Consider the following 19,754-nt stretch of genomic DNA (forward strand, 5'->3'; position numbering starts at 1 on the left):
AATAGGGGAACAGAGCAGCACAGATCACCCACACACAAGGTACTTTGTCACATTTATTGAGGCTTTCCTGCCTCCTCTTTAATTTGCCATTCACAAAATCTCAAAATGGACATGGCAGAAGTGAAAGAAGCCCAGAGAAATGTAGGCTGGAGAAAAGGATCACTGAAGGGGAACATAAGGAAGATCTATAAAATAAGGGAGTGCTATAGAGGACAAACAGCGACAGACAATTCACTGTCCCTTCCTCATAAACCCTCTGCTCTTTGGCAAGTGCTTTTGCTCATATTTGGAGGATCAAACCCCACGAGGCTACGCAGAAACAAGGAAGCAAAGTGCCTAATTTCCTAAGGAAATTACCCTATAAATACCCCCACCACTGCAGCAGGTGCGTACCAAAAGGTCAGCTTTTGAAGCATGGACATGATGAGCACACCTTGCCAGGAACATTGATTTTTCAACCACCTAAGCCTTGTGAAGGTCCCTGAAGCAGGAGAATCCTGAGGAATTATAAAGGATCTTGAATGACACTCATTACCCTTGGGAACACCTTGACCCCTGCCTCCCTGGCTATTTTGTGCACACAGGTCTATTACTAGCAAAAGGAAATCTGAAACTAATGGTGAAAGAATCCCCCTTTGTTTTTTCTCTTGAGAATTCATTATGTGTTCACATTGCCTGGAAAAGCCCCATATTTAACTAGCATCACCTGAAGTGCTTGTTTATTCAAAATTGTATTAGCGATTTAATTTACTGAAATAGTTATTTAAACATTCAGACAAAATGAAGTGCTAGCCTTTAATATTAGGGACAGTACAGCAGACTTGAGAAAAAAAACCCTCCAGATTAATAGAGTACAAATTGCTGCTTCTGAATGGAAGTACATTAAAAATGGATTAACCCAAAATCTTCAAATATGCTTTCCAAACAAAGCACAACATAAAAAGATGTTTCACTATGGGTGGCAGAAGTATTTAAGGAATAATTAACAATACTCTGCAATATCAAGGAAGCAAGGGTTAAGCCAATACCTTCTTCTCCTTGGACTGGCTCCTCCAAGAGCAATTCTGTCATACATTCCCAGTCTTTCAGCAGTTCTTGAGAGCTCTCCCACAAGCTGTCCACCAAATAGGCTGCATGTTCATGCAACTAGAAAATCCAAAGCAATCATCAGTACAGCACTTGGTATAAGCACCAGTTCTTCAACTTTCACAATCATGTGGCCACAGAGAGTGTGCTGGGCATGTATCTTACATTAGCTGGAAGAACATTCAGTTTGAAACTAACTCGGGAAGGTTTTCTCCCAGCTGAATGATACCAGTGCAACGGGGTTATGTTTTAACAGAAAATGGAATAAAACCAAACTGAGCTTCTATTGCACAAAGCTGCTTGTTTGTGAAATATTCCCAGAGTTTTGACCCAGAATCTGTAAACTTACCTTTCCTCACTTTCTCACTGCATTACAAAAAGGTGAGATGGTGAGACATGGGAGTTGTACTGTATGTGTTTTGAACAAGCATTTGGTTTTCATACATGCTGCTATGTGCTCAGAAAAAAGGAGCAAAAACCCTGATGATTTCAGGGGGTATAGATTTAACACTAACTTTAACTGCAAAAAATGTTTTTATGTAAATTAACACAACTGTTGTAAAGTGAGAAAAAATAATCCATAGGCTTCTGCTGTTTTCTAAACTCATCTTTAACTACTACCAACAAGTATCAAGCACAACACGCAGTTTGTGCTTGCCAGTGACTGATTCCTCAGCTGGAAAACATCCAAATGCAGAGAAGGAGGTGTCAGTCCATTCCCCTCCTCTGTTTCTGCCAGCTTTGGGCAAAATGTCACGGAGTTACTGCTGCTGGGCAAGGTTCAGTCCCTTGAATGCAGTCCCAGGCTGCAGCGCTAACTCGTCCTACGCACCTGCAAACTCCCAGCTCTCCAACTCTTTACTAACACTGCAGCCAGCATATTCTGCTGGGTTCCTACAGACTCTCAAAAACAACAATAACAAAAACTGGCCCTGAGAGCAAAGTGACCTTCAGGGAGCAGCATGGGAGGCACTTTGCTGATCTTGGCTTCGGGAGTGCAGCAGAGTTTCTTTGCTCCTCAGGACAGGCAAGGTCAGTGCTCGCTAACTCCAATCACACACACTCACATCTAAGGAGTCTGCACTGTAAAACACAATGAACTTTACAAGTTTTAAAGAAGCTGGAACTAAAAATCCATTCAGGTGGCAGATGGAAGGCTTACACAGGTGGTGACATCTCATCCAGATTAATTTGTAGGTTTATGAGGTGTTTCTAAAAAACAAGAACACTGTACTGAAATTTTGTCCTTCCTTCTCAGCAACTCTGAGTGGTTTTTTTCATTCTCACAGTCATGTCTCTTGTTCAAGGCTTCATAAGAATTAAAATAACCAACTGTAATATCTTTCCTTTTGCTTTTTACCCAAAATATACTACCCTCCCTTCTCTAGAGAAACATTTCTGTCATTCCTTTCTTTCAGTCTATTTATTATCAAATCAAATGTATAATTTTGAACCTTTCCCCCTCTATCTTCAGAATGTCCTGTACCTGACAGCATCTTCTCAAATTTTCCTCCCTCCACTGCCATTCTCCACCTGAATTACTGTTACTGCATGTACCATACAATTTCCCATAGATGCTGTCTCTATAAATCACGAGCACAATCCCACCCTGGGTGTGTTCATCAAACACTTCATGTCACTGTATCTGTGTTTGCTCCCCTCGTCCTCCAAGGTTTCCAAGATGCACCTGCATAAAGCCCTGAAAGACCTCATCTCATATCTCATCTCATCTCATCTCATCTCACAGCTGACTCTGCTCTGAGCTAAGGACCCTCAGGTCCTTTGCACTCTGAGTTCATCCATGATTCTGATCACAATTGGAGATAGTATGCAATTTGTGTTCTGTCCTGGTTCAAATTATTTTACTCCACAAAGAACAACTCCAGAGGTATTCTCCTTGCAAAGAACCATTTACATTTGTGTGCAGCAATGCACCCTGGCAGCCACCACAGCACCAGCAATGCAGTGTGAGTACAGTGGGCACATGCATGAGCTAAATAAACCATGAAGATTTTCAGATCAATTTGCTCAATGGACAAGGAAAAGGAGGGGCAGGGAAAAGTGCTTACAGTATTTCTGAAAATATAAAGAACAAATGGAAAAGAAAGACCATTTATTACTGTATGTTGATAAATCACTACTTAAGTTCCAGGTTTTATTAAACATTTAAAGGTTAAAAATGACTTTTTTACCTCACTTTCAAGAAAGAAAAGAACCAACATTCTAATAAGATTTCCATTTGGGCTATTTCGACCCCTCCTCTTTGCTAGAGCCTCTTCTGCTTGGGGATCATGTCTGCTGAACAGCCTGAAAATAAACAGAAGGAGCTCATGGCTATCACAACAATCCTCATTTCTGCAAGAATATGATGAGCATTCATTCTTGACACAGTAAATTTGTTCATAAAACAGTGCAAGTATCTCAAGCTATTTCTTTCAAGGGAAAGAGGGCATGACCTCTGCCTGTCTGAAGAGATGAATTTATCTTCAGAGTCTCTGGTTCCACAAGGCTGGAAGAATTTCACACAGGAAAAAGCTCTCCAAAATCTACTTATATTGAAGGTTTTGCACAGTTTTAAATATTTGCATTACTTGTACAGTTTTGAATGTATAACTTACCCAGTCTTACAGTGCTCCAAGAGCTAAGGTTGCATCACTCCAGCTGGGCCATGGTACAAACAAACCTGATACCCATCAAACAACCAACCTCAGGTACCAGGAGCAGCATCAAGGATAAAACCAGCTCCTGCTCATTATTTGGGGTTTCACAGGTAGGTGACACACTCTGCACTGCGTTCCCTGATGCATGGCCCATCCCAAACCCCTCTCAATGCTCACATTTTCCAAGAGACCTCAGATGTGCCAGTATTGCAGTCACAGCAATGCCTGTTCTGCTTTGAGAAGTTTGAAAGCTGTTCCTGGCTTTTACAGTGAAACCACAAAGCAGATTAACACAAGAAACATAGAATTGTGATCTCACTGCTGTAATTCACTGAAGAGAAGGACGAGTTACACACAAATGCTGTATTTTAGTTAAAAACATCACCTCATCCCCCTGCTTATCTTAACAGATAAGCAATGAGCACCTCTGCAGGTGCTGAGATACCTTACAACCTGCCCCTCAGGGCTCAGCCAGTGATCCTCTGTATTTGGTGATCCTTTATATCCTCTGTACTATTTGCTTTCCTTTGCTAAGCACAGAGAGCAAGTGTGATGATTATCACGGAGCAAGTGATAGTGAAATGCATTAAATTATAAATAAATCACACCTCAAGCGCCTCAAATAGATTCTAACTTATTTAACTGGAAATTTTCTTTGCAGAAACCAAGACAACATTAGGTAAGAATGGGACAATCTTGTCTCCTGGCTGTTAGCTTTGAGACACATTTACAGAAGGCAGCTTTGTACCTTGTAAAAGAAGTCAGAATGAAGTTTTGTCTTTATCCTAAGTGCACTTTATATGTCCTTATTTACCTTTGAGGCATTTTGCAAATGTATTTTGTCATGTGTTGATTAATAAAGGAATTTTTGTATATATTTTTAAAGAGAACCTAACCCTTTCCAATAACTAGTAAAATGTCTTGTAGGTGATAGAAATCTGCACATATATTCTTTGAAACAGATAGTGCTTGATCACAAAGCTGGAGTTCCAAAAATCCACCAATGAAAGTGTACAATTACAATGTGGACTTGTAAATCCCTAATAAACCATAGAAAATTAGAGCACTGTAAAGAAAAACAGATGTTTTTGTGTATTTTTTCCTACCTGTATCTCGGCATGAAAAATTAGATAATCTGGGTTCTGATATAAATCCTCTATACATATAATACAAAACTCTAATGTCACAACCCATGAGGGGAAAAAATCAAATTCCTGCTGAAAGATTTTTAACTGCAAACAACAAAAAGAAGAGGGTAACTCCTGTGATGTGGCAATGCCGTGGTCACAGTTACTGAGGTGGTGTGACTCACATTCATGGAAAAGCTGGCTCATGTCCTTTGGCACAGTGAGGACATGAGAGATGTAACCATAATGCAGTGTATTTTCAGGGGAAGGCAGTGAATTCATAAACAAATTTTGTAATTATTGCTACATAAAAACCTCCCAGGTTCACAACATTGAAGTAAACTGGCTTAATTCTTGATAGAAATTATGACTGTTAATGTATCAGGTAGACTACCACTGACTACAGCCCAATGTATGTATCTGACCACACCAGGAATTCATCAAGTGCTGCAGGACTTAAACCAACTTTAGAAGTTTATGCAGTCTTTGTATATTTAACCCTTGAGGAGTTAGGAAAAGTTATCTGCATTGTAGACCAGGAAAAATGTGCATTTGGTTTCTTCAAGTCCTCAGGTCTTGTTTAAACAAGACAGTAAAATCTCTGGTTTAAATGAAATACCCGATTTGCTGAATTGGGATATTTCCCTCTACTCCTTCTTTGCTTTTTGACCTTACCTCTCTAGGAAGCATTCACAAATCTGGTCTTATTCCAGGGCAACTGATGACTTACTTTTTGTGGAGGAACTCCCCAGCTGCCACTGCCACAGGCCGGTGTGCTGAGTACACCAGGTGATAAACATTCTCACAGTCTTCATTGGACAGAGCCTCCTCACTCCCACTGAAAGAGTCACAGGAACACCTGAACTGCAGCAGAGGTTTCATTTCCATCCCCTCACCTCCCACAGCTCACTTGGGACAGCTACAAGGTTGGCTCACTTCCCACAAAATCCTAAATGGTTGAACAAGGACTTCAAGGATCTTTGGTTCAATCTCAAAATACAGAGGCATTTAAAGGGCGTGTGAGACTGGAAGTTTCTCTGATTTCCTTCTCCCAGTTGTATCAATATAGAGATAAAATAGTATTATGAAAAGATCAGAATCACTGCTTATTCCTTAGTCCATCACACAAACTACAATGCACAAACTGCAAGATGCCACACACTCATCAAACATCATAAAGTAAAAACCTGGAATCACAGAATCCCCTAGGTTGGGAAAGACCTCCATGCTCATTGAGTCCAACCATTAACCCTGGTCCTCTGTGTTCACCACTAGTCCATGTCCCCAGGTGCGACAGCCACCTCTGAACACTTCCAGGGAAGGGGATTCCATCACTTCCCTGGGCAGCCTGTCCCAGAATGTTAGCAAAAATGATAGAAAAATACCAGCACTGTCCCAGTCAGGATGTTACCTCCATCCCTGTTTAGCTGGCATCCATCAGAACCATTTATGTAGCAGGACTGTAAATCATTTGGCTGCATATTATACACAATTTTAGTTGGTCATTCCCCATCAGGATTGCTCCAGACACCTTTTTGGAGTTCCTACCTGACAGAACATTTCCCTGATCTCTTCAAGGTGACCCTGACTCTTCTGGTGCTAAATGCATTTAGCATTGCCTGTGCTTTCAACAGGCAACCAAAGAGAAAGCAGGAGCGGACAAAAAAAAGTGCACTGGCTAATTTTTGACCTTAAAACTTACTGTGTTCCCAAAAATTGCTATTGCAGGGAAGAGATGTGCTCTACATGTCATTTCTGATCATATTAGTTATATTTACTTTTAAAATAAAACACTAGATGCAAGATTTCATTTCTTGCTAATATTACAAGGCTAATCTCTTTAAAACAGTGTGACCCATAAATAAAAAGCTGAAGTCTAGACTTCTCTACTAAGGAAAGGCTAGTGCAATCTTTTGTCCAAATTCTGCATGTCCAAAAACATTCTTCAAAGTAGAGCCACTGGATATAAAGTATGAAGCAAAAATTCTATGCATCTGCTTGTAAAACAGATGTTCTTTAGTACAGCTTTTAATAGATACATTATAAAAGCCTAGCAGTGCCCCTCCAGGTGCACACTCATGAGGCTGCTTGGGGACAGGCTGGTTCCACATCAGCACCTGGGAGGATTTCTGACATGATCCTTACCTCAGGGGAGCCATTGCATCCCCACATGGAAAAGCCTGGCAGCAGGTGTCTTACCATGTGACTATTTTCAGCTGTGCCAGGAAATCAGTCAACCCTCCCTGCAGTGGATCTGTGTTACTGCTGCAGTTATTCTAGCAAGAGTCACCCACAGACACTGGTTTTGGGAGGACAGTTGTTCTGCCCTTGGCAAAAGGTAGAAATGCCCTTTGGCATTCTTCCACACAATGGATGCACTAATGGCTCCAAAACATCCACACATTTTTACACTTTGCCTCCTATATTCCCATGAAATGAAATATCTTACTTGAGCTTCCTGTCTGTATTATATGTTCAGTCCAACTTCATACTAAGTGTAAAGTAACACATTCACTTCAATACACAAGCCAAGCACTCAAGTCACTCAAATGTTACTGGTTTAGGTGATTTTCCAAGGGAATGCAGGGGTTTGGAGCAGCACTCACTGGAGAATGAGCGTGACCAATCGAATGGCTTCCACAGCGACGTCGTACTCCTTGTCCAGGGTCATGGACACAATGCGGTCCTGCAAGGCAACTCGGGGTCAGTGACAGGGCACAAACACAGCACAGCCAGCAGCTGGGAAATTCTAGAGATTACAAAAGAAATACTTGTGGAGAGAAAGATGTTCTGACTGCACCCTGAGAAGGAGCGCCCCGCAGGATCACCCAACCTTTCAGTGCACCCCTTAGCTGGGTGCTGCATGCACAGTGGAACAGCAGGAGCAAGTGCTTCAACAGTCCTTATCCTTGTGTGCTTGCCAGAAAGGGAGGCAGGAGACTTGGGAGCTCCAGCACTGTTCTGGGCTGGGTTAATTTAACAGGTCTTTCCTGAAAAGTCACGTACTTAGGCTGGACACCAGCAGAAGAACTGCCCCACTTCATTCCCCTGAAACCAAATCATTTCAGAGGAAAGAACACTGCATATATGGAAATAGGGTGAAGGAAATCACACCTGCATTCATGCACCTGCAGATTGCCTGTAAAGTTGTGACCTTTGTCCTGTCTACATCTGAAGGTTTGAAGTAGATCTCAAGAATTAACACTACAGAGCTTCTCCAGGAAAGTGGGGAATTCCATGGTTTGACTTCGTGTTTTCCCATACTCTTTCCAGTGAAGACAAGCACATCATTTTCCTGTCAAATCAAATGATTTTCTAACTTCTAAGGACCCTGTAGTTATGAGAAGTCTTTTAAGGGCTTCTTTCTCCTTCGGTTCCGTTTGCTTACTGGCAAAAAGCTGTGATTGGTGTATTTTGTCCTTCCTATCTGGGGAGAATTTCCATCCAGCCATAAAAATGCAGTATGTCTCAGTGCTCTTTGCTTGACTGATCAAGTTACTGAAAAGAAATCAGGTCATCTGAAAATAAAACTTGATTTCTCTGGCTTAACTCGTTCAAGAAGGACTAGGTACTCTATGACATTTTGGGATATGAAAAAATAGAAATCAGGGACTGGGAAAGAAACAAGGGAAGTGTAAGGCAACAACAGTGAAAGTCACCAGAACAAACTAGGACAAAATAAAGGTTTTCACCTTTTTTCTCTAGTATTCCATGCATTTAAGGGCTGAAGGGGAACATCAAGCAACTGGTGTTTATTTCGATACAGAAATTTCAGATCAGTACTTAAAGAATGCATCGTGGCTGTCTCAGGTGTTACTTCCCAACAAAACCAGGTCAGCAGAGACACTTTTTGTCCCTGTGGCTGAAGGAGCCTCTATCAATCACTATTAAGTTCCTGGGGAATTTGATACATTTCATGTAGCTGTAAACAGTTTAAAAGACTGTGAGAAGTCCATGAAGAGACCCAATGAAACAACTTTCCACACAGGACACTCTGTTATGAGCAAGACAACAAAACTGCTGTCAACTTTTCCTAGGGTCCTGGCCGAGGAACACCAGTAACAGCACCAAGAGAAAGAACAGCCAGTACTGATCTTAAATGTCTCAGTGGAATTTCATGTATTCCCTCAAAGTGTATCTTACACCCCAGGATACCTCGGGGAGGGAACTAGCTCACATTGAGTGAGCACACAGGTGTAAAACTCCTTCTGCATCTCTGAAAAAAGCCGGGAAGAGAGGGGATTTTCTCTCCTGTCCACAGAGCAGGAGGTACCCTCTGAATCTGGAGCCCTTTGGGACTTTGAAACCAACTGACGTGAGAAGGCTTCTTTATCCAAAAAGACCATTCTCTCAATTTCCCCCCAAAATATCAGGCTTAAAATAAACAGCACAGATGTGTCATTTTCTGCCTTGGGGCCAGCACCTCTGTGTGGTGGCACCTGCCAGCCAGGCCCCAAGAGCCTTCCCAGCAAGTCCTGCACACCTGGTGCCTCTGCAGGTGTAACTTCTGGGGCCGAGCAAGTTCCAACCCCCCCTGCTCAATCTGCCTTTACAGAGATTCCCTGCACCATTGTGCAGCAGCAGAGCAGGGCACAGGCCTCTATTTCTGACTTGAAATTCTCAGTGTCTCTGGAGATCAGTTTCCATCCTGTACTGGGCTGTGAACAAGGCAGACTAAGAGCCAACCTCTCCTTCTGCTCCCAGGCTGTGGAGACAGGGTCAGGGATGAGGGAGTCTGGCACTGACTGCAGGGGAGTTAATTCACAGCTTTTCCATGTGGGGTCACTTAATGGCTGTGCCACACAGGACTTCTTGATGGAAAACAAAAGTCTTCTCTTTGATGGACAAATTTTTGTTTTGATGGACTAAGCTTATTTTCCAGCTTATCACCTACTCTTAGAAACACAAGTGCTGGGAAGAACAGGCATCTTTCCTTTGAAAAAGGGACAGGATCACATCCTTGTCACAGCTCTCTGGAAGGTGGTGAAATATTAACACTCCAGCACAAGGCACTCTGGATCAAATTAATTTATTCTTTTAACAGCTAGAAGACCTCTAGAGAGATTTCTCTCAGTTTGAATGGATTGAACTGAACACCAGCTGAACTGTGCAGGTCGATTAAATTCTGATGAAGAAATATAAATAAGCAGCCATGGAACTGAAAATGGCAGTTAGGTCAATTGTTTCTCAAAGAGGTGGTGGTAGAGTCTGTGGCAGCAAGACATTTAGCTGATGTATCAGGGATTCAAAAAGCATTAATTTGGAACTTTGCTCCATCCTGGTGCCAAAGGCCACATCCCTGACAGCACAGCTGTAAATCCAAGTGCAGGCATTTGGGCCATGCCAGCTTTTTTTTCCTCTTGATGTGGCAGAAACTGAAACTGATTAATCATTCTGTTAAACAAATCTGTTCTCTAGGCTCACAGAGACTTTGAGCACACCTTTTCTTCTTATTTATTTCATAATTATACAGATTTCTGTAGTAAAACCAGCTTTAATGGGACAGAAGAAAGATGAATTCCTAACAGGGCTCCCTTTCCTCTGAACCTCTCTGACAGAAATGAAAATTCCTTGTGCCATCCCAAGCCAAGCAGCAATGCATAGGCTAACCAAGCTTCCTTTAAGAGAATTGTCTGTGCTGTGAAAAGCAGGATGTATTTAGAGGTTTCATGTCCCTGTAGTTTGCTGGAGTACATTACTGAATAACTATTGCCCAAAGTGTCTCCAGTTGTCCTGCAAGTTTTGCTGATGGGACAGGTTCATCCTCAAAGCAGTCTTTTCCCTTACAAATTATGGGATCCTGGCAAAGCAGCACCAGCACATTTTCTAGTAAAGAGAAGTAGATAAAAGCACACGAGAGCTTTAGTGGCTTGTTTAAAAATAAATGGAATTACAGAAGCAGCAAATACAAACAAAACTTAAGTCTGCACAGAGGGAACAGGAAAAGCAGCAGAGTTGGAGGGTCCATTTTTCTGGTTGTCCTGTGAGGATAAAGCAAACCAGACTTAGGAGACATTAGAGAAGCAGTCTGAGGTCTGAACCTGTCTGCCAGGTTCTCTCCTATGAGAGGAAACTTTGTCTTTACTGCAACAGTCCCAGAAACTGGCTTTATAAAATTAGAAGAATGCAGGCCCTTAAGTGGTCTCACAAAATGATCCAGTTTTATCTCCTACTTTAGTCAACTACACTCAGTTCATTGCTGGCAGATATTTATTTAATCTACCCTTTAAGACTGTTATCTTAAATGTTATCTTAAAAGAGTCTGCTCTATTATATCATTATCATTTTGGAAAAAAGCCTTCCTCAATACCTAGGCTTTACTGCAGGTTAAACATCTTTTTTCTGCATTTCAAGTGAATGTAGTAAAAGGCTGATCACCATGTTTTTATAAATTGTTTACATACAGGGAAAATATGACTAATTTTCTTGCTTTCTAGATCAAACTGGAGGAATTAATTGTGAAATGGTAGACAAAGCCAGTGAAGCAGCATAAAAATCTACAGGGAGAAGTTTAAGTCTTGTGCACAGTATTTATAAATATTTAAACCACCACTTTTCTAAACAGAACTTTTTATCAGCATTATAATAATGATTTAAGTTAAAAGAAACCAGTCAGCTCTGTTTCTTTTCTAAACAAATTTTTTTCATCAGCATTCTAATAAAGACTTAAAGGAGATGAATGAGTTTTTCCTTGGGCTAGCCTTTCCCACAGCAGTGTGTTGTGCAGAACACAGAAGCCATGGGGAGAGGTAGCAGCTGACGTGGTGGCAGTGCCTGAACACTCTCCTCAGCAGGCATCCAAACAGGAGCAGGGACAGTGCTTCCACACCCATCTCTCCAGACAGTTCACTTGGAAAATAAAGCAGCCAGACCACAAAGTGAATTAACAGCCACATTCTTACCCAGATACTAAGCAAAAAGTTTGTGCTAATAAAAACCCCCTGAAATATCCCCCTGGCACTTCTCTCCTGAAGGCCCAATCTGGCTCAGGGGGTTTAGAAGCAAAATGTGAACTGCTCTACAGCAAGGCCAGTTCACTGTGTGGAGGACTGTGATGCACATCCAAGTGACTCCCTCTCCAAACACAAGCCCTTATTGAGCTAAAAAAAACTGTGTAACAAACAATCTATTGTTATTGGCTGCTACTTTCAGCTATATTTTAGATTGTGTAAGTATACATCCTTTAAATTCAATAAATCTAAAATTAAGTAAGTACAGGCAGATTGAATAATGACAATATATAAGTTATCAGTAATACATAAAGATAAATAATCATCCTGGTTAAGTCTGACAAATCTTCCCAGATAAACCCTGTGAAATGGATTTGGCTTCATTTCAGCATTCAGTAACACAGTTTTACTAGTGCAGTTACAAGCCTTGTCACAAACTAATGAGTTTATTTTTAATAGACACGACCCAAAGACCAGAGCAGGATGATGATACTTTTACTTTCTGTCCTCCTTCCAAAAACTGTATTTTCTCTTACCTTGAATCTATTAGTGAACAGCTCCAGTTTGGGAAACAACTCTCTGTTGGTATACAGACTCTGAAGAGCTTTCAAACACTTCAACCTCACTTCACCTTGCTAAATAAAACACACCAAGATTAGCTGTCAGAATACTGTAACCAAATGCACATGAATATTAAAAAACATAATACTGTAATTTGTTTAATGTACATTTAAAATTTTATGCAAATGACTAAAGCCAATTTGCAATTCAGCTAAAAACCAAAACCCACATGCAGTCACCCACAATGTTAAATTTCTTCCTATTTGCATATAGAAAGAATTAATGTACCATCACTTACATGTCTGTTAGTGCTTCCCTTTCAAGTGACTCCCCAAAAAGATAAAGAATGTAGCAAGTAAATCCAAAATAAAGATGTAGGATCTCCAGGTGGTTGGTGCAGGCAGTGTGGCTGTTTGTCCTCAGGAAGGAGCCCACAGGCACCTCATGACTGACAGCTCATGTTCACAATCAGTGCACAAGGGCTCAAAATGACTGGGCACGGGCTCAGCAACTCAACTAACTTCGAGGGCAGGGACACAGGGAACACACATTGCATTTGTTATCCCCAAAAGTTTTACATTCCATCCCTCACAACAGGACAGCACAGGCTGAAGGATGGAAAAGGTGTGAGAGACCCTCCAGTGGGGAGCAGGTGGCTGCCACAGGAACAACACATCTGAGCCACAGCCCGAGGAGCCCGTGGGAAGAGGGGTGGTTGTGGTGGTTGTGTCCCTGTGCCTGAGCTGTGCTGCTGGCAGCAGCTCATTCCCAGCTGCTCTTCAGCTGGGAATTGCTTTGGTCTGCTGGGCTGCAGGCAGGAAATGGGGGTGTCATGGGACAGGGCCTTTTGTGTCCTACAGGAACACTGCTGATGAAGAGAGGGACTGGATCCTCTGTGCTGCAGGTGGACAACTCAACTGCACCATCTTGGCAAACTAGGTATTCTTGTTGAAAAATATTTGTGGATAGCAAAAAGGTTATAAACGCAAATCTACTCAAATATGATCTGTAGAGTTCACTGCAGTGTCAATTTACTTTTATGAAAGTGAAGACACTACCAAGTCTAAGGCCTTAAGCTGCTCAAGAACTAAAATGAACCATTGAACTTCATAAATAAAACTCCATACCCAGAGGGCTTCATTTCTGAAACTGTCTATTCCAGAATCCAGTCTGTGTTTAAAAAGTGCTCACACTAAAAACGGAAAGAACATTCACAGGCTGACATAAAAACAGAAGATATAAATCCCGACTTTAAAGTTTCTTTCCTCCTTCACATCTATTTCAAAAATTCAAATAGAAGACAAAAGCAGCACAGAAGTTGGATTTTCAGAAGAACTTCCATGAAGAACAACTGTTCCTGAGAAATCATCTCTCTATGTCCATGAGGAGTCTCTGAGCACTTGTGCTCTCTTCTAAGGCTCTTTTTGACTACCACTGCAGAGAAAGGCAGTGAGATGTAAGCTACGTTTAAAGGGATCTATCATAAGATCTTTCAAGGTACAGAAAAGAACTTTCTTGAAGAAAAATTACATGGATGTGATCAACTGCTAAAAAAGCCCAAAGAAACGCTGCTTGACATTCTTTTTTTAACAGCACCTGTGTGGCAGTACCAGAAATGGTGTCTCCTCTGGTGCTCATAGTGCCCAGGATGTCTGGAGCCATCAGTGCTCACAGGACATGAGCCTCTGATGGCCTCAGTGTACTGAGGGTACCCAGAGGGTCAGGATCAGGTTAGTTCTGGCCTGTATGAACACTGCAAGGCACAGGGAGGCAGCAGCTTTAGTTACAGCTGCACTGGAGCCTGTCCCACCTGTGAGCCAATGGCCAAATGTAAAACTCACCCACAACGGGACCTGTGCACAACAGGCTCAGACTGTTTGAGCCCATGGAGCCCAAAGCCCTTGGAGACCTCCCCAGACTCCACAGATCCATGGTCCCAGAGTTCAGTCCAGGCCCTGAAGCCAGCAAATGGAGCCAGGCAGGCAGGAGCCACACCCTGAGCACAGGCTCCTTGCATGGCTCCTTGCATGCCCTGCCAGGAGACTGCAGCCAGGCCCTAACCAAAGCATCCCGGACCAGAGCTGAGGAGAAGGGACTGCAGGAGCAGGTGAGGAAGAGAGAGAGAAAGGTTGTGTTACACCTGGTGCCTCTGGCTGGGAGCAGGACCAAGAGATGCAGAGGCAAACCCTGGAAATGCCTGCCCTTCTGGCAGAAGAATGATGAAGGGGGACTCTCTCCGAGTCTGTTTTCTAAACTCTTGGTCAAGGATGGAATTCACCTCATTGGAGAGGGAAGAGCTCCTGCACATCAGCTTGCTAACCCTGGTAAGAAGGTTTAAAACCAAGTCAGTGGAGTGGCAGAACACCCTGGGAAGCCTAAAGAGCAGTGAGCTGGGCAGGAAGCAGAGAAGGGTATGGTGCAGGTGTGTGTGGATGCACTCCAGTCCAGACTGGAGGAGCAGCAATGTGCCACAGACCCTCAACACGCCACACACGAGATGGTTCTTGGTAACTGTGAGAATCATCCAGCTCACAGGAGCTTTGAACACCCCAAACACCTCCTAGCAAGGAAGTAATTGGGTGGGAATGCTCAAGTTAGGGTGATTCTTAAGAAACTTATATCAGCATAAAAGCTGCAACCAGGGATGGACAGGGAGGACAGCAAGAGTCTTGGTAAACTAAGAGATTAATTTATTTAACTAATTAATTAAGTAATTAGGAGGTCAAGCACAAGAGGAACATCTGCTCCAGAGGACCCTGGGTTCATCCTTTCCAAAGAAACAGACAAAAAGCAAAGTAAGAGGAATGCAGAGAAGGAAAAAGCATTTCCTTACGTGTTAGGAAGGTTTTAAGAACCGTGACTGTCCAGGTATCTAGAGACAATTATGGTTTCAAAACAGTTCCATGTGTCAATGAAGTAGGTGAAAATTAAGACTGAACAGTCTAATTTAACACTTTTATTTTCAAGAGGGTTTTTTTAATGCAATTATATAACAGTTTATACACTTTTAATTTATGCTCCCAGATACACGAGAATGAAGAAGATGCTTAAAAGTAGAGAAAGGCAAAACTTGAAAGCCACATTCAAATGAGAATCTATAAAAACCAAAAAATCCCTATAGACATTTGTCTGAAATCTGGGAGACAGCATTAACATACAAAATGTAAGGATTTTCCAAATTAGGGAACTAAACTTCTGTGTCCTGCCTCTGAAAGACTACACTGGACCTACCACAAAGAAGCTAAGAACTGTTCTTCCCTGTGGTTTAATTTGTATGTCTTCTGAAGCAGAATATGGAACTGCTCGAGAATCTCCTCACTGCTGTCTCCTTTCTGCAGCAGCAATCTTCCAGAGAAGTTAATAATTTTGGGGTGACTTCTGTTCATGTGAAGTGCAAATAGCTTATGGCTATTGCCTCAGCCTTCATTTTTTAAATACCAATTATAGCAAAAATTATCTCCTGATCAAAGCAAAGCAAAATCAAGAAACTTGGGTACCAGCTGGCAGGTTTTTCAGGTGGTGCCAATGAAAACCATGCTGTTGAGGAATCTTGTACTTCTGAAGGCTTTGCATTTTCAGTTGGCTCTAACTCCATCTTTTTCCAATATATTCTTCCTATTGCACCTCCACCCTCCTTTCTGTGCCTCCCAAGATGTCTCTTTCTCTCCATTCTCTCCCTTTTCATCCTTTGACACCTGCCCCATTCTGCCTACAGTCTGTCTCACTCTGCACATGACACATCCACGACATCAACAAAACCCCACCACCTATCAGGTGGACTGGGACATTAAACACTTGAGTGATTTAAAGACTTAGAACCCCAAGGCACTTCTGTGGCCTGCAGCAAAAAATCCTGCAAAGCAGAGGCAGGAGAGCAGTCTGATAGAATTCTGCTGTGCCTGCTCCAAATGGTCCAGTTTTTTACCCTAACACTGTAATTCAAAATTCCTCTGATATGAAAGAACATGTTAATTTAAAAAAAAACTGAGGCATAAATATGTGTTAAGGCTGCAGGCAGATAACCAGACCCTGGCCTGAGGTTCAACTAGCTGAAGAGGATGTGAGAAAATACTGCACATGCCATGAGAAATTGCTGGATGTGACAGGTGAAACTGTGAGATGCCACAGATGGGTGAAGAGAGTGATGTGAGAAATGGATGGACTTCAAAGACACTAGGAGGGGGCTGAGAGCTGAGAAGTGCAGCCCCACTACATTCCAGAGGTGCTACTTTGCGGAAATGTCCTACAAAGTTTAGAATGTGCTCCCAAAAATCCACTGCAATTATTCAAGGGATAACTTACTTAAATTACAAGTCCTAGTAAAACAAAGCCCTCCACACACCTAAAATCCTGATCCTCCAACCTCAGCTGACCTCCCCACTCGTTTGCTAACTTGAACAACACTGTCTCCTCCTGGAGCATGGCAGCTTGTGAGGCACAACAACGTCACCACCAAGGGACACAGAGCAGCAGCTTTGTCCCTCCAGGCACTGCCACGGCTGTTTCCACGTCCAGCATTCCCTGAGACACAGTGCAGTGGCTCTGGGGCAGACAGTGGCTGTGGCTGATGGGAGCAGTAAGCAGCATCTTCCTCCTGATCAAGTTTTGTTCAATGGGATCTAATGTAAAAGTTTGGGGAGAATTTGTAAAGGAGAAGTTTGAGAGCTACAGGTTTGGAAAGAAGTCCCATGTCTAGTGTAAAGCAGAAAGGGCACTCTTAGCAAGTGAATTGCACATCCAAATGAAGGCAAGATGCAGATGCCAAAATGAAGGCAGCTGTAGTTAAAAGAACCAGCAGCAGCAGCTGACTTCTATCATTAGTGAAAGCCAATGTCTGTATAACTCATCTTGCTCACAATCCAGCACAAGAGTGACTGAGTCAGAGCCTAAATATTAAGATGATGTTTGAAGTTATTGAAAAAAATAGTATTTTTAAAGAATCAGCTGCTAACTATCAGTTAGGCAAGTCATCAGAACGAACTGCAGACTTAAAATTGTTTTCCAGCAGTGCTCCTAGAAAAGGAGAATAGTCTGAATCAGGATGCTGGAAATTAATGAGCATTTCAACAGCTCAGTAAGTCTCCTTTGTATTCCTTGGATAGTGTTAGCAAGAAAGTTTAAACAAGTGATTCCAGGGGTTTTGGTGGGAGTGGGAGCACAGGCAGTCCCACTGCTGCCTGGTGTACAAAACCCCCAGGCAGAAGTGCAAAGTCCTCTGTCAGCACCCACAATGGGCTCCTCTTGCTGCAGGAGCTGGGTGGATACCATCAGTACTAAGAACTGTGCTGAGCCAGAAAAGCACCTCTTCTGCTTCCATCTGGTGTTTCAACCATTTTCTGAAGAAAAAGCTGAAGAGAACCTTGAAAAGATTCTTCAAGGAAGGGAAAGTGAACTGATGATAACTCCACTGGCTGTGGAGCCACTGGTGTCTGTTGAGGAACCAGAGATCTCCTTTTTTCCCCTAACCTTTGGGCAATGTAAATGGAAGACACATGGAAATCTCTTTTCCATTCTGCTTCAGACACAGAGGCTCTCAGGGGTGCTCTGAGGACACTTCTCTTTCTCTTGTAATCAACAGAAAAGCCCCGTGGAAGGATTTCTATCAAGATACTTCAGCAGAGACTGAACACATGAAAAGGACATGGACCAAGCAGACTGGGAGTACTGCCTCCTAATTTAAGCCAATACCTGCAAGTGACCTGATTGAAAGATACCAGGTGAGGAAAAAGAACAACCTCTTTGTAAGCCAAGGATGATGCTGTGCTGGGCAGCACAGCAGCAGCTGCCTCCAGTGCACTCTGCTGAGTGTGGGCATACACAATACTCACCCTGTCATGTAGCGTCCAACCAACGTATTTTAAATAACTATCATTCAGGAAGGCATCACTGTACATTTTCATCCAGACACCAATTTCTTCAATACAGACAGCTCTAATCTCAGCAATAGCATCACTAATATGGAAAAAGAAAAGAACAAGGATTAGCCAGATTATAGACATATATACTTCTCATTCCCATTGCCATAGCTACAATATTTTGCTTTTACTTGTCATGAACCTGTGTGAGGCCTGTCAGTTCTTACTGCCATCTCACTGATTTTCCGTTCCTCTACATCCTTGAACTCACTGATCTATGTAATAATTTCAGTATTTATATATTCTCCTACATTTCCTCTATGTAAAAAAATTCTCACCCTACTTTGCTTCTTAGTCTATTACTCCATCTTTAACCTCTCTCTTTTCAAAGACAATTATGAACCCAAGCTACAAACCTCCTCTGGACAATCATTTCTGAAACAGCATCACTGACATTTGCTTTGCAGCCCTGTCTCCAGCTTGAGGTGCAGAACCATTGCAAGGTGGGAGAAACTATTTGGTTTAGCCAAAGGCACCTGCCAGAGGTGCACAATGGAATTTGCTACACAAAGAGATCTCATTTCACACCCCCCATGAACACCCCTACAACAAACCCATGAGAATTTTGCACTTGAGCATTGGTTTCTTCCCGTTTTCTTGCCTTTATCCTACGTTCTGACTGTGGCAAGGCATGGAAGAAGCAAAGATGTATCTCAGGCAGACTTATCAGCTGCTTAGTTAGGAGGGGTGGCAGGAAACTGGAGAGATCACCTAAGGAGCCCAGGATGGAAATGCTTTCCATCTGAGTGGCACTTTCCTGCCTGCCTGACATGGAGCATGGCATCTTTACTAATAACGAAACAACGGGAAAAGGGATGGGGGCCATCTGTCCCTTCAGTAATTCCATCTCTGGGACATCTGTTACCATGAGAAATCACTTGTGCCACTCCAGCTGGCACTGCCTCACAGTTCCAAATTTCAGCTGTAATACGAGAGGAACACAAAGAGTCACTGCTCAGAAGAAGGGAATGCCTGGTGCTTTGCAAACACTGGACTTGCTTGTAATTGAGACCCTGCTTTTGAATTTTTATTTTTAAAAAAATCTGTTTGGAAAAGTAATAAACATCAATTTAATTCGAAACCAGACCAACAGAGTCCCAAAATGAAATTTAATTTATGGGAAGGAAAGAAAGAAATTCCAAGCTTTAAACAAGAGAATAGCTGCAAAAATGAGCAACTGCATTTTTCTGAAAGTCATCAATTTTACAAAATATAAATAAAATGCCCTCACTCTTCTGGTCAAGACACACTGCACAGGTTCACAGCCCTAACCCAGTGCAGCAAACCCCTGGTGACTCCAGACTGGAACTATGCACTTCCCTCCTGCAGGCTGGCCCAGCTCATCCAGTGGCATTGTGCTGTCCCTGGCCTTCCAGACCCCGAGCTGGCACCCACGGCTCCCACAGGGACCATGAACCAGGCCCAGCATCACACACGGCCAGGGGGACCTCTCCA

The 19,754-nt window shown here is 42.6% G+C and overlaps 1 protein-coding gene across 8 annotated transcripts in view; it reads right to left on the reverse strand.

Annotated features, from left to right (window-relative positions):
• The window catches only part of STAG1 (stromal antigen 1), a 174,141-nt gene that overhangs the window by 41,308 nt on the left and 113,079 nt on the right, over positions 1-19,754 (reverse strand). For all 8 annotated transcript variants that reach the window (XM_039556958.1, XM_019292879.3, XM_019292877.3 and 5 more), the window contains 6 exons: positions 18,213-18,336; positions 12,360-12,458; positions 7,480-7,559; positions 5,604-5,711; positions 3,279-3,393; positions 1,029-1,146 (listed from right to left, as the gene is read on the reverse strand). In XM_039556958.1, coding sequence (XP_039412892.1) covers positions 1,029-1,146; positions 3,279-3,393; positions 5,604-5,711; positions 7,480-7,559; positions 12,360-12,458; positions 18,213-18,336 — 644 coding nt within the window. The remainder of the gene's footprint in view (positions 1-1,028; positions 1,147-3,278; positions 3,394-5,603; positions 5,712-7,479; positions 7,560-12,359; positions 12,459-18,212; positions 18,337-19,754) is intronic.

Source organism: Corvus cornix, chromosome 9, assembly GCF_000738735.6.
Source record: "Corvus cornix cornix isolate S_Up_H32 chromosome 9, ASM73873v5, whole genome shotgun sequence".
In the NCBI taxonomy this organism is placed as follows: domain Eukaryota; kingdom Metazoa; phylum Chordata; class Aves; order Passeriformes; family Corvidae; genus Corvus; species Corvus cornix.